Raw genomic sequence first — 14,987 nt, 5'->3', positions numbered from 1 at the left:
TTTTTAAAGTTAGAGAAGTTACAAAATTACCTTTTAAACCAATTTCTTACCATGTTCAGCGCGTGTATCTGAGATTGGGTGATTGAACTACAGCCAAAAAGGTACACAATAGCGCCACAATTTTAGCACCATCTTAATCACCATTGTCCTGGGCACCCTTTAAAACAAGCTTCATTCAAATTGGTCTTAAATTTTTAAAGTTAGAGACATTTTAAAGTTTAAAAGTGACCTTTCAAACGTATTTCTTGCTATGTTCAGTGTGTGACGTCACAATGGCATAAAGAGTGCCGGCCAATGAGGAAGGGGGGGACCTGACTTTAACCAATGAGAGCTTTAACAGATGCGCTCCCCCCCCCCCACCCCGGAGGACCAGCGGGAGGACCGCCACCCGTCCCGGCATGCCTCACACCTGACGTGGTGCAGTGCAGCGCCAGAGGTGGCCACAAAGGGTCTAACAAGATGGCCGTCAGCCGCCACCGATCAGCCTGCCTCTCCGCTCTCCGTCATTCCCCGCAGCTCGCCGACGAACAGCTCTGAACACAAGGGCCAGGACCTGGGGAACGCTCCCCACCCGCAAACGGGTGCACGCATTGGTAGGATCCGCCGTTTGCCGCTCGCCGTTCCCCGCCGCTCGCTGGTGATCAGCGCTGCAGGTTAGTGGGTTTTGCCGGAACAGGTCCACGGATCAGTAGGATTGCTGCACCCGGGGGTCGCTCCCCGCTCATGAACGGGTGCACGGATCGGTAAGGCTCGGCCCGAGGGGAGGGGAGGAGTGGGGGAGGGGAATGAGTGAGTGGGGGGGAGGGGGAAGGATGGAGTGGGGGGGAAGGAGGGGAGGGAAGGGGGGTTGGAGTGTGAGTGGGGGGTAGGGGGGATGGAGTGGGTGAGAGGAAGGGGGGATGGGGTGGGTGAGTGGGGTGGGAGGGAGGGGGATGGAGTGGGTGAGGGGAGATGAAGGAGTGGGGAAGGAGTGGGGGAGGGAGGGGGGTGGAGTGGGTGAGGGGGGATGGAGGGGTGAGGGGGGAGTGGGTGAGTGGGGGGAGGGAGGGGGATGGAGTGGGTGAGGGGGGATGGAGTGGGTGCGTGGGGGAGGGGAGGTTGAGTGGGTGAGGGGGAGGGATGGGGGGTGGAGTGGGTGAGGGGGGTGGAGTGGGTGAGGGGGGTGGAGTGGGTGAGGGGGTGGAGTGGGTGAGGGGGGTGGAGTGGGTGAGGGGGGTGGAGTGGGTGAGTGGGGGGGGAGGGGATGGAGTGGGTGAGGAGGATGGGGGGATAAAGTGGATGAATGGGGGGATGAGGTAGGTGAGTGGGGGGAGGGAGTGCCTGAGCGCCCCTAAGACTGGAGGGGGGTGAGGGGAGGGGGGTAAGGGGGGATGGTGAGTAAGGGGGCGGAGGGGGTAAAAAGGGGGGTTGAGGGGGGATGGAGTGGGGGAGAGGGGAAGGGGGGGAAACGGGGAGGGGAGGGGAGGGGAGGGGAGGGGAGGGGAGGGGAGGGGAGGGTGCTACACCAATGCAGGAGAGCTTTGGGCCCAACGGATGTCTGCCCGATCAGCGCCTGCGAGGTTCGGGGAGGGTTGCCATTTTGTGTTCAGCTCCTGCGCGTCTGCAGTTGGGGGACGGTTGCCATGTTGTTTTCTACTCCGGCGGGAGGGGGGGGGGGGGGGGGGGGCGGGGGGCGGACGTCACCGCGGGCGGCGCCCGGCCAGGTGTGAAGGCACGTGGACCCCCGCGCGCGCTCTGTCGGCGTTGCCATGGCGGCGGCGGCAGAACGCGACGATCGGGCTGTCCCGGCGGCGGCGGACGAGGAGCGAGTCCGTCAGGGTGAGTGGCTCGGCGGGACCGGCCGGGCCGAGTCGAGTGCAGCCTCCTCACCGTGGGTCTCCCTCGAAGGAGCGCCCACACTGCGGGCCTGGGGGAAGGGATGAGGGGAGTATTCACACCAAGGGCCTCGGAGGGAGCGCCCACATTGCTGGCCTGGCGGAGGGGATGCTCCTTATTCCCCACCCCTCAGAGGGGACTCCCTCACGGGAGTGTCGAAGCTTACGACGCAAAGAAGGTTGCACAGCGAAACAGCAGCGATTGCAGCCATAGAAAAAGCGATGAACAACAATCCTGACCGATGGGATTGTCTCTGTGGCTAAATATATTACTACTGGATATATCCCAGGATCAATTCCTCCCCTTGGTTAAATAACATTTCCCCAAATTAGCAATATTCAATACAATAAGATACATTATTCACAGGTCACTAAACAGTTTCCAGGAGATTCCTGTTCAACACTCGAGATAAATTATCTTTGCTTAGGAACCTACATTTCACGTTTACATTCCCCATAGATGTGAAAATATGTTGTTCTAAAACTTAATCAGAATATTCGAGTATCTTTCTCATTGAATGGTTTAGTTGATTTTGAGCCAGCTCTTGGGTAGAATTCATGCACACCAGCGTATATAGCTTCTCCAGGCTGCAGTGAAAATGGCACCCTAACCAGGAGGTAGGAATGCATTGTTGACAGTATAATGAGTTTAGTTTAGAGACACAGCATCGGCCCACAGAGTCCATGCTAACTCGTGATCACCCTTTAGACTTTACTTTAGAGTTAGAGATCGAAACAGGCCCTTCGGCCCACTGAGCCCGCGCTGACCAACGATCACCATATACAATCGAACTATCCTATACACGAGGGACAATTTACAATATTACTGAATTATCTCTCTTCTCCATTATCCCTCTTTCACATCCACTCCTAACACACTATGGTCGATTTACATAGGCCAATTAACCTACAAACCCACACGTCATTGGGATGTGGGAGGAAATGAGCACCCAGAGGAAACCCACATGGTCACGGAGAATGTGCAAACTCCATACAGACAGTACAAAAGGTCAGGATACAAACCTGGGTTCATAAGTGATAGAAGCAGAATTAGGCCATTCGGCCCATCAAGTTTACTCTGACATTCAATCATGGCTGATCTATCTTTCCCTATCTTAACCCCAATTCTCCTGCCTTCTCCCCATAACCCCTGGCACTGGTACTAATCAAGAATCTATCTATCTCTGCCTTAAAAATATCTGTCTCTGGTGCTGTGAGGCTGCAGCTCTACCAGCTGCGCCAAAGTGCTGCCCCTTTTCTCTGAGTCAGAAAGGAACTTAACACGATTCAAAGTCTGGTTGTTTTTATGGTGGGTGTAAGACCAATTTTTCACTACGTGTTCAGGTAGAACTAAACACTTGGCACCTAGGCTTCTCAGTGGTTGAACTACCAGCTAACACTGCACAGAATTTAAACTGAGCAAATGTATCTCAGTGCCATTCCAGCTATGTCTCAACTTTAAGATCCATTATGCTTCAGTAGACCTTGGTCTGTATATTGATGCAGCAATTGTCTATACAGGATAGGATGATACAAGTGCATAAATTTACAAAGCTAGGCAAGTTGGATTGGTAAGAGGAAGCAGAAAGTGATGATGAAGTGTAGTTTAGTGCTGACCAGTGGTGTGCCACAGGGATTGGCGATGGGATTCTGGATGTTTGTAATATACGATAAGGATTTGGATATGAACCAAAAAAAGAAAGGTGGGTAGGTTTGAAGGTGGCTTGAAAATTCAAGGTATGGTTAAGCGTGAGGATTATTGTAGGACGATATCAATGAGTTGGCAAGATAAGTGGATGGTAAAGTTCAGTATGTTTGCTAAACCTATGTTAAATGCAATTCCTTCTCTCCATTCCTTCTCTCCAGTCATGCTGCCTGACCTGCTGAGTTACTCCAGCATTTTGTGATACCTTCGATATGTTAAACGCAAGTTTGGTTCCCCTGGCAGTTTTGAATTCAATTTTTGGCACCATTGTTTCTAAGGGACTTGAAAGTTTGTGCACTGGAATTAAAGATCTAGTTGGGATGGTGAGAATTGCCTTGCCATTCGGTTAGGGGTGGTGGTAGTGGGATAACAACTAGATGGCAGAGGTTGGAGACCTGAGGGAGAACTAATATCACAGTAATATTTTTAAGTTACAGGGCATGTGTCTGAAGTGGGGTTTGCGATGCAGAATTCTGCAGCCTGGAACTTGCTAAAGGAAGTCCCTCTTAACTATTGATGAGCCTGTCCAAGTGTCCATTGTAAAGTTTCACTAATGCACAAGTCTCTACTATGGTTCCAGAGATGACAGATGCCAGCTGGGTTAGTCTGGAACTATTGGCATTGTTTTTGGAATGACGAAGGTTAAGTGGAGATTTGACAAAGATGTGTATGAACGGAATTGACTTAGATATAGTAAGTAACGAAAAGCAGTGGTCATTTTAAGGAATAGGGCAAAGATTTCCAATTTTGGTAAGGTAGAAGAGCCAGAGTTTGTCAGGAAATATATATTTTTCAGACAATGTTCACTACTTCTTGGAGGGATGGAAATTGAATTAGTCAATGCTATCACAAGTGAATTGGGAAGAGATTTGTGAGTAATTTTGCAAGGATTTAGGGGAAAGTGTGGCGGGGGCAATGAGACTGCTTTATAAAGAGTTGACATGAACTCTGGACTCAGTGGCCCCTTCTGTGGCACCATGCTTCTGTGCTTTCTAAGAAACTGAATGTCACAGTGCATATCCATGTACCCCCTGTTGTTGCAACAGATGCAGAGAGCAATTGTGATCTTGGCTCAAAGCCCTTAAAGTTGAATTCCACAGTACAGGCAACTAAAATGCATCGTTCACATTCATATCACTCAGTTTTTATTTAAAAGATAATTTAGGATGACAAATAGCTGTGTTTTAAAATGTTTTCAGCATTCAAACAAATCTGAAGAGGGAGGTTGATGTAGTCTGCATCAACTTAAGTCAGGCCTTTGACAAAATCCCACACGGGAAACTGATGCATAAGGTTTGAATCCAGAGAACCAAGGCAAGTTGGCTTGGTAAGTGATAGAGGTGAAGATGAAGTGGTGTTTGGTGATTGGAAGCTTAAGACCAGTGATGTGCCACAGGGATTGGTGATAACATTTGTGCTGTTATATACATTGGATATGAACGTAGAAGGTAAGATGAGCACATTTGCAGGTGACATGAAAATGCACAGTTTAGTTAGTCAGGATTGATGTAGGCAATAATACGATATTAATGAGTTGGTAAGAAGGGCAATTAGAATTTTATCTTCCAAAGTCTTTTTCTTATCGTCCACACATGCTAGATATTGTGTTTCAGCCAAAACTGAACACAACTCTTAGCAATATCATTGTTCTCTGCGAGAGTCCTCAGCTTTGCATTCGTGCTCCAATAGAGGACATCTCAATAGGTGCTCCATAGTTTGCGGTTCAGTGCCACATATGCAGATGACGTCTTCAGTGTCTAGATAACCCCACTTCTTGAGAGTCGCTTTACAACAACCAGTACCAGCTCTCAGTCTGTTGAGACATTTCCATTCAGCCCAGCTTGATTTGGCCCCAGGAGGAAGTTCTTCCTTGGCGCTTATGGACATGGATGTCGTTGATGGGCAATTGGCTAGTCTCTCTTCCCATATTGCAACTCTAATACCTTCAGCTTCAGTATTTGGTTCAACTTCGTTGAGGAAGCTTTTCGTAGATTTTAGCCGACTCTTTGCGGGTTCATGGCCGAATAGGGGATGTGGTACATCTGTGGTCTGGCGAAGACGTTCTCTACTGCTTACTGCACTGCGACAAATCTCTGGTGGCGCTATACCAAATAGTATGTATGGGCTATCAGTTGATGTGGGTCTAAGACATCCAGTGATAAGGCGGCAGGTTGTATTGATGGCTGGATCAATCTTCTTAGCATGGGCTGATCTTTCCCAGACTGGGCATGCATACTTGAAGGAGAGACAATGATCTAAGGTGGCTCCTAGATATACTGGGTGATCGCAGTTTTCAAGAGGGGTACCAGACCAGGTGACGTTCAGTCGGCGTTTGGCTGCTCGGTTGCGCAGATGGAATGCACAAACCTGTGTCTTTGATGGATTTGCAAGGAGGTGGTTCTCTTCGTAATAAGGTGTTAATTTGTTGAGGGCATTTGGGAGTCGTTCTTCAACAGCACTGAAGTCACTGTCTTGGGCAGCTACACCAAGGTCGTCTGTATAGACAAAGCGAAATGTGCCTTCACTTCTAGGTTGGTTGTTAGTGTAGATGTTGAAGAGTATTGGTGCAAGCACACTTCCCTGTGGTAGTCCGTTCTTGAGTTTCCGCCATCTGCTCTTCTTACTACCCAGTTCGACAAAGAAGTACCTGTTCTCGAGCATCCTTTCAATCAATTCTGTTAGACGGATGTCCTTGGTAAGCTCCAGGATCTTGTGGAGAAGGCATCTATGGTTAACAGTGTCATAAGCAGCTGAGAGGTCGACAAACACAACATCAGTTACTTTCCCTTCCTTGAAACCATCTTCAATGTGCTGAGTGAGGTTGAGTACTTGGCTTGTCGTAGACTTGCCGGGGCGGAAACCAGCTTGCTCTGGGATGAGGAGATCATCAACAACAGGTCCAACTGTCAAGTATCAGGCATTCAAAGAGCTTGTATGTATGACTCAGAAGTGAGATTGGCTTATAGCGCTTCGGAATTGATGGATCTTTCCCGGGTTTCAGGAGTCCCAGTACATGTGCTTTCTTCCAGATCTTAGGAACCTTGTGGGTAGGCAAGCAGTGGTTGTACAGCTGTAGCAGCCATTTCTTAGCAACAAGTCCAAGGTTCTTAATCTGCTCTGTTGAGATGTTATCCCGGCCAATTGCTTTTCCTGGCTTCAGTGAAGAGATGCCCTTTTCCAGCTCTTCCATAGTCATGGGTCGGGTGTGACCAGGGTCTTTGCCTTTCGGCTTGTGGTCAAGTTTGATCTTGTTCTTCATCTTTCCACTTTTGCCGTTCTGTAGCAGTTGTTTGGCAACTTGATTTGCAGTTAGTGACTCTGGGCGGTTGAGGTGGTGCTTTCGGGTCGCCACAAAGCTTTCAGATGGTTGACCATGCTTTCCTGCTGTTTTTCGACAAATCGGTAGACTCTTATCAAGGCTTGCCAGGTCTTACGACGCTCCTGAGATATGCATTCCATCACTTTCTCACCCATTTTGGTTGCTTCATCAGAGAAAGGATCTTCTTCAAATATGGCAACATACTCTTCATATAATTCCGAGCATTCTTTGGAAAGTCCAGGTATATATTGCAGCCCCGTGGGATATGCCTTCTCGCCGTCTTCTTCACAAGTTCAGCAAAGCGGTCATAATTGAATAGAATAGAATAGAATAGTTCCTTTATTGTCATTGTAACATGAGCCATGTACAACGAAATTGTAAAATGTCAGCCAGTCAGTGCACCATTCAAACATTTCTAAAAGCTAACGATACATACAAGGTAAAATATTTTAAAAAAGATAAACAACTAAAATAAATATCATGAAAATAGCACGCATAAACACCCAACCCTACATCCTTCTGTCGATTTCACAGTCTCTTATTATGTATCGCCCCTGCGTTCCCTGCTTGATATTGGTGCAAAAAGCTTGATTTTCTGCTCTATCTCATCAGAGAACCCTTTCCAGTCTGCTTTCTTGTAATTAAAGCGACTCTTGAAAGGAACACTGGTTGGTCTTACAGCTGTATTGACGGATGCCAATAGGCCGATGTTGGCTCACTGGGATAGGGTCCAACACGATCTTCTGACAGGGACCTGCGATGTTATCGGTGACAGTGGCTAGATCTGTGTGGTAACCACATCTCCAACGGGCATTGTTGAATGTCAATATAGCTTGGGGTCATGGATGAGACTAAGTTGGTGTCCATCCATTCCTCTACTGCTTCTCCATCTTTGTTAGATTCCTTGTACCCCCATTGGTTGCTGTTGAAAGCACCAATGATGATCTGTGGTTTGCTGTGCACTTGTGGAACAGACTGCGGGAACTTGAGGTCAACTGTTGGTGGCTTGTTGACAGATGTTACTACTACACAACTCTACTGTTAGGACTTCAATGTTGTCATCTTCTGAAACGGATGTAGCTTCTGTAACCGAACTCGCTTTGACAAAGATAGCTTGCCATACTCTCGATGAGGTTGCTCGATGACTAGTATCATGCCAGGTATGGATGGGCGGTTGTTATCGCTCCCTCTATGGGTCTCCTGCAAGCAGAGGACGGTCACATTCGAGATTGCTGCAAAGTTCAGCGAAGATTTGTTCTTGGCCATTGAGAAACCTTCGATGTTAGCAGTGATGGCTGTCAGAGCAGACCCTAGAAAATACCTTTTCTGATCTCTTTCTCTATCACGTCTATTTCTAGGCATGGCAATAGAACTTGTGTGTGGTGGTGGTAGAATTAGCATTAACCAGGGTCGCGACGTGGACGCTTCTACCATGACCCATCTTCCAAAGTGCAAGGTGCAAACATTTTGGGAGGCCTAAAACTAAATGGTTAGTTTAGTTTATTGTCACGTGTACTGAGGTACAGTGTTTTGTTGCGTGTTTTCCAGTCAGCGGATAGACTATACTTGATTACAATCGAGTCGTCCACAGTGTACAGATTTAGGATAAAGGGAATAACGTTTGTGCAAGGTAAAGTCAGATTAAAAGATAGTCCGAGGATCTCCAATGAGGTAGATGGTCGTTCCGGTAGGAATTTTGGTCCCAAGAGAATCAGCAGATCTGAGAGGGGATTAAGAAGAGCACAGATAGAATAAGAAATGCTGCTGTTGGAGTAGAGGTTTAAAAGGGTGTAATGAATGATTGCAGATCCATTTCTAGGATCAACACATCAAGTCACCTAGCTTGGGCGCCATAATAGGGCTCTGTGGAGCATTGAGGAACAGAGGGATATGGTGTACATGTATAAGGATCCCTGAAGGTGCCAGCCCAGTTAGATTACGTGGTGAACAAGGGTTCACCTGTAGTTTTTTTCTTATACAGACTTATTCAGAGGGAGAGTGGATTTGCTAATTACAGGCATTTAACATTGCAGGTTTTCCAACTTCTCAATAATGTATAAAACTAATAGCTATTCTTGTAAAATTAATGTGTATTTGAAAATGCACTTCTGATAGTAGGTTTAGGTTTATTATTGTCACGTGTACTGAGGTACAGTGAAAAGCTTTTGCATGCTATTCAACTGATCAGACAATACTAGATACGTCAATACATAAGTCAAATTCAAATCCAATAGGTAGAATAAAGGGGAAGATATAGAGTGCAAAATATAAGTCTCAGCATTGTAGCACATCAGTTCCATAGATAAAGTCCAATGTCCGCAGTGGGGTAGAGGTGAATTGGATAGTACCATTGCTTATGGAAGGACTGCTCAGAAGCCTGATAACAGAGATGAAGTTGTTCTTTAGTTTAGAGTCTGGTGGTGCACATTCTCAAGCTTCCGTAACTTCTGCCGGATGGGAACAGGGAGAGAAGGAATCACTGGATAGGATAAATCTTTGATTATGATGGCTGCTTTTCCAGGCTGTGTGAAATGTAGATGGATTCAGTGATCGGAAGGTCTAGTTTGTGTGATGGACTGGGCTACATCTACAATTCTCTAGAATTTCTTGCAGTCTTGGGCACAACTGTTCCCAAACCAAGCACCCAGCAGCATGCATTTTATGGTGCATCTGCAGTAAGAGCTGTGTATTCTATAAGATTCCCACCATATTTGTATCCCATGATAAGCATTTTTATACCTCTGATGCTACCCATTCCCTCCAGCTATAACGTGATGGCATCTTTCTAAGCACACAGTGATACCTGGTGCTTGTATATTCAGGGTCAATACCTACCTTTGTGCAGCAGCACACAAAGATGGACACCGGGATGAGGGCCACATTGAATATATTCTTCCCTTACTCTCTCTGGAGATTTATCCCATGCAGGCAGGAACCATCTTCACATCCAGATAAAATGAACAATATCTTGAGGTGACTGCTGCAATGCAGTTGCAGGCTATGGGTTCCATCTATAATCTACTAGACCAAGTGGACCGTTGGGCCCAAACCTCTCCTGCATTGATGCAACACCCTCTCCTTCCCCCCTCCCCTCCCCCACTTCCCCCCTCCCTCCCTCCTTTCCCTCCTTTCCTCCTCTCCCCTACCCCTCCACCCCTTCCCCTCCACCCCTTCCCCTCCACCCCTGGCCCTCCACCCCTTCCCCTCCACGCCTCCCCTTCCCTTCCCCCCACTCCATCCCCCTCAACTCCGTTAACCTCCCTCCCTAGGAGATAGATTTAAACTTTAAAATGTGAATAACTAAAAATATAACACTGATTTCAATTAAACTTCTTCCATTAGCTCCAAAGGGACAACGGTGAGTAAGATGGGCCTAAAATTGTCGCGCTATCATGTACCGTTTTGGCTGTAGTTCAGGAACAAACAAATGAGTTTTAGTATATAGATGTTGCAGCAAGCTGCAAAATGTTCTCACAGTGCACACAGTAGTGGATGCAATCTTTAAACCTAATAGTCTGTAAATATAAGATTTAAAGTCGTGTCATTTTCGGCACTAATTTTGTCCTGGCAAACTATTGCACATTCCTCAGACTGGGGCACTTTCAATAGACAATGGGTGCAGGGGGTTGGCCATTCGGCCCTTTGAGCCAGCACCGCCATTCAATGTGATCATGGCTGATCATTCACAATCAGTATCCCGTTCCTGCCCTCTCCCCATACCCCCTGACTCCGCTATCATTAAGAGCATCCAGAGAATTGGCCTCCACTGCCTTCTGAGGCAGAGAATTCCACAGATTTACAACTCTCTGAGTGAAAAAGTTTTTCCTCATCTCTGTTCTAAATGGCTTACCCCTTATTCTTAAACTGTGGCCCCTGGTTCTGGACTCCACCAACATTGGGAACATGTTTCCTGCCACTAACGTGTCCAATCCCTTAATAATCTTATATGTTTCAATAAGATCCCCTCTCATCCTTCTATCCAGTGTATACAACCCTAGTCGCTCCAGTCTTTCAACATACGACAGTCCCGCCATTCTGGGAATTAACCTAGTAAACCTACGCTGCACTCCCTCAATAGCAAGAATGTCCTTCCTCAAATTTGGAGACCAAAACTGCACACAGTACTCCAGGTGCGGTCTCACTAGGGCCTTGTACAACTGCAGAAGGACCTCTTTGCTCATATACTCAACTCCTCTTGTCATAAACCTCCTCCACAGGCACACTCCCACCTGCACGCTCCGCTCTGCTGCTGCCAACCTTCTGTCCCCCCCACCCGGACCAAACTCAGATCCTGGGGGGACAGGGCTTTCTCCATCGCTGCTCCCACCCTCTGGAACTCACTACCCCAAACCGTCAGAGACTCCTCCTCACTCACCACATTCAAAACATCACTGAAGTCTCACCTGTTCAGCACTGCCTTCAACCACTGACCGTCACCTCACCTTCTGTCTCCTTTTTCTATTCGTTTACTTATTTATCTATTTATTTTCTTCTCTATGTTCTAGTAATCCCTGTAAAGCGTCTTTGAGTGTTTTAAAAGCGCTATATAAATGTAATGCATTATTATTATTATTATTATAAAGGCCAACATGCCATTAGATTTCTTCACTGCCTGCTGTACCTGCATGCTAACTTTAAGTTACTTTCCCCAGGTCCAGGACTTCCTGCAGTAAGTTAGCCCTGCTGCAATGAAGCAGGTCGCATTGCTAAAGGGTGTCCATCTTTGCCTACCATCAGAATCGTCTCCTTATGTGGATTCTTGTCTTCAAGATTGCTTTTCCCGGATTCCCACCATTTGGTGCGCACTTTTCCCGGATTCCCACCATTTGATGCGCACTGCGCACTATCTCCCAACGATAGGATGCTGCAATGTACCTGGTTTACCAGAGTTGGGGTGCATGAGAGACTTTTCCACTTATGGGCTTCCAAGCCAAGGATGCGCGAACACCTCCACTGTGTTACAGCCCTTTTTGGGGTTTTTTAATTCCCATTGCTCCCTTTAACCTTTCTCCAAACCTTCCAAAATCTTGTTATATTGTCATCCTTATCCATGTCTGTAATCTGTTTCTTCTTCCACCGGTACTGATTGACTAGAGTGCTTGCAGCATTATTTGTTCTCTTACTGTTGTAGATATTTATATTTTCTTTGCTCTTGTTCACTTTGTTTAAAATATCCTGCTCAAACTTGCCTAAGTACCTTGTATGTGTAAGGCAATATAAGGAATGAGTTGGTGCTGTATCATTTTAATTACAGATTGAAAAAAAATTATGTATATGATCTTTGAAACAAAATGATAGACAATAGGTGCAGGAGTAGGCCATTCGGCCCTTTGAACCAGCACCACCATTCAATGTGATCATGGCTGATGATTATTCAATATATTTTTTTCTGTCTTAATGGCAGGGCAGCAGCTTAATGATGTGCTACCATGGTACCTAAAAACCTCAAAATTAGCACTGGCTCTGGCCATAATTGGCCGCACCCCCCCAGAAAAAAGCAGCAGAGAATGTGCAGAGGAATTGGCTAAGACTTTATGTCAGAAGGGAATAGAATGGAAGCTAAAGGCTGAGGCGTGGAAAGCTGAAGTGTTACACCTGCGTCAAGAGTTATTTCTAACTCGAATGCAGTCCGCAGCAAGGTCAAATGATGGCATTGGTAAGTACAGCATAATACTTCATGCACATCTCCATTTTCTTCCAATGTATTGATGAATTTTTAGTTGGGAAACGCTGAAGATTTTGTGAAATTTGAAACAACTTAATATTAAAGATTCAATGTTTTGTACCTTTACAATGGATAGATTGTTATTGTATCTGGCAGCCTGAAAATGAGAGAGACATTTTCATGGGAAAAGCATTGTTCTGCAGGGTTATAGAAAAGATAGTTAAATTAGTAAGAACAGGATGCACACTAAAAGCTCTAAAGTAAAGTGCAATGTTCTACAATACAGAATTACAATGTTAATTGAAGTTTGTTCTTTACAAACTATGTAAATTTTTAATTGAGAAATATGCAACTGATATTGTCAAAAAAAGATGAAGAATATGCATTGCAAAAAAAGAAATAACTTGTCTTTGCACTGGAGAAACTGAAGGAAATGAGACAGAGAAAATGAGGGAGATTGAATACTAATTATTTTAACAAATTTTGGGTTAAATTGAAAAGTCAATAAGCTGAAATGTTGACCGCTATCTCTTTTTCCATATATTAACTGTCCTGCAAAATATGTCCAGCATGTTCTGTTTTTACATCAGATTGCTGGCATCTGGGGTAGTGTGACCACATGTGTTTCAACCGGGTACTCCGGTTTCCTCCTACAACCCAAAGGTATCTGCCCTCTAAGGTAAATTGCCCTCTAAATTGGCTCTAGTGTGTGGAGAGTGGATGAGAAAGTGGCATAGCATATCAATGATCAGTGTGGAGTCAGAGGGCTTGTTTCCATGCTGTAGGTTAAATTGGGTGGCACATTGACACAGCTGATAGAATTGCTTCCTCATAGAGCAAGCGCTTGGGTTTAATCCTAAACATCGGGTGCTGTCTGTGAATTTGCATGTTCCCCCTGTGACTGTTTGGGTTTTCTCCAGGTATTCTGGTTTCGTCCCACATTCCAAAGACCTGCAGGTTTGCTGGCTAATTGGCTTCTGTAAAATATCCATAGTGTGTAGGATAAAACTAGTGTATGGGTGATCGCTGGTCGGTGCGGACTAGATGGGCCGAAGGGGCTGTTTCCACGCTATATCTCTAAACAAAACAATTTTATCATTTGTTTTCAAGATGACATCCAGTGTCCATGAACTGACCAGTGCACAGACCAATCTTTTTGGCCATTATCAGACTGCACAAGTTGTACATAAATCATTGAATCAGGCATTAGCATTTAAAGTTGTAGATGTAGGAGCCGTTTTGCATTTATTAGTTATTTTAGTATATTATATTATTTTGTATCCGATTGCACTATTTTTGGACACCAAGAGGTTAATACTATGCTTACGTATATGGACTGGACGGAGCCAGATGAGGCAGAGGAGCTGCCAGCTCCAACGCAATGCTTCAGTACGCACCGAAAGCCTGTTGATATAAGATTGGCAAGAAGGATTTTTATCTTATAAGAGCTTACTAAAGTAATAAGATTTTAGTGGCCAAAGAAAATACAAGAAGTGCCTACTGGATATAAGGTCTGGTAGTTTTGTATAAGTCACGAAGGAACCATGGTAGGATATTAGATTTTACCAAGTTAATCAATAACGTTAATGACAAGAGATATGCTAATATGTTTTATTGCAACTTCAAATAAACGACTAACTAACTGAATCGTCATGGAGATCTCTTTGTTGTTGGTTATTTGCGTCAAGAATATATCGTTCCACTATCCTTCGTCAACGGCAGCTTTGGGGCTTGATAAGAAAGACGAGAAGCTGGCCGTAATATTGTAAAAATCTACCTTTGCTGGAGCGATCAGCTTGAATTTACTCTTCAGAAGCGTTCAGCCAGAGCTTTCCTTTGTTAGTGACGAAGGGTGAGAGCTTAACTGACTTGGAGTGATTTATTGCGAAAGTTTCTCAACCGCAGAATAGAACGAGCTATCCTCGGTGATCAGAAACATAAATCTGTCTCTAGAGTGGTTTGAAGTTAATTAGCTCGGAAAGAGACTGAAGTTGTTTAGCGATTGAAACTAGAGGATTGTTTGTCGCTAAAACTTTGAAGATAAGTAATCGATATCTGCGTTAAATTGGTTTGTAAGAAAGCCTGGTAATTGTAGTAAGCCTTTGTAAAACTGTTTTCCGTAACTGGTACTGAAAAGTTTGGAATGGGAGCCACAAAGAGACAACCTTGAAAAGTGGCTAGTTATCAGTCTTGTTTGGCATTCCATTGAAGATAAGAACACAGCTGTCTGTAACTAAATCTGATGTAAATCTGTAACTAAATTGGGACTAGAGACTGAAATGGCAACAGCCAAGAAAGAACTCAGTGTACTTGGTGCTCCGAAATCAAGAAGCAATTCGATAGTATCTGATAAGAGGACTTCTTATCTGGGCAGGGGAGCTGCTCAAAGCCAATTGGCAGCTAAACTGGAACCACCTGCAGCTA

General features: G+C 45.4%; 1 protein-coding gene across 1 annotated transcript in view; it reads left to right on the top strand.

The window, feature by feature from the left end:
- Nucleotides 1-1,748: 1,748 nt before the first annotated feature.
- The window catches only part of mei4 (meiosis-specific, MEI4 homolog (S. cerevisiae)), a 112,246-nt gene continuing 99,007 nt past the window's right edge, over nt 1,749-14,987 (top strand). The window contains exons 1-2 of the mRNA XM_078405970.1: nt 1,749-1,818; nt 12,303-12,554. Coding sequence (XP_078262096.1) covers nt 1,749-1,818; nt 12,303-12,554 — 322 coding nt within the window. The remainder of the gene's footprint in view (nt 1,819-12,302; nt 12,555-14,987) is intronic.

This window comes from Rhinoraja longicauda, chromosome 9, assembly GCF_053455715.1.
Source record: "Rhinoraja longicauda isolate Sanriku21f chromosome 9, sRhiLon1.1, whole genome shotgun sequence".
Classification (NCBI taxonomy): domain Eukaryota; kingdom Metazoa; phylum Chordata; class Chondrichthyes; order Rajiformes; family Arhynchobatidae; genus Rhinoraja; species Rhinoraja longicauda.
Note: the sequence above shows the minus strand (reverse complement) of the source record. Positions and strands in the feature narration are given on the sequence as shown.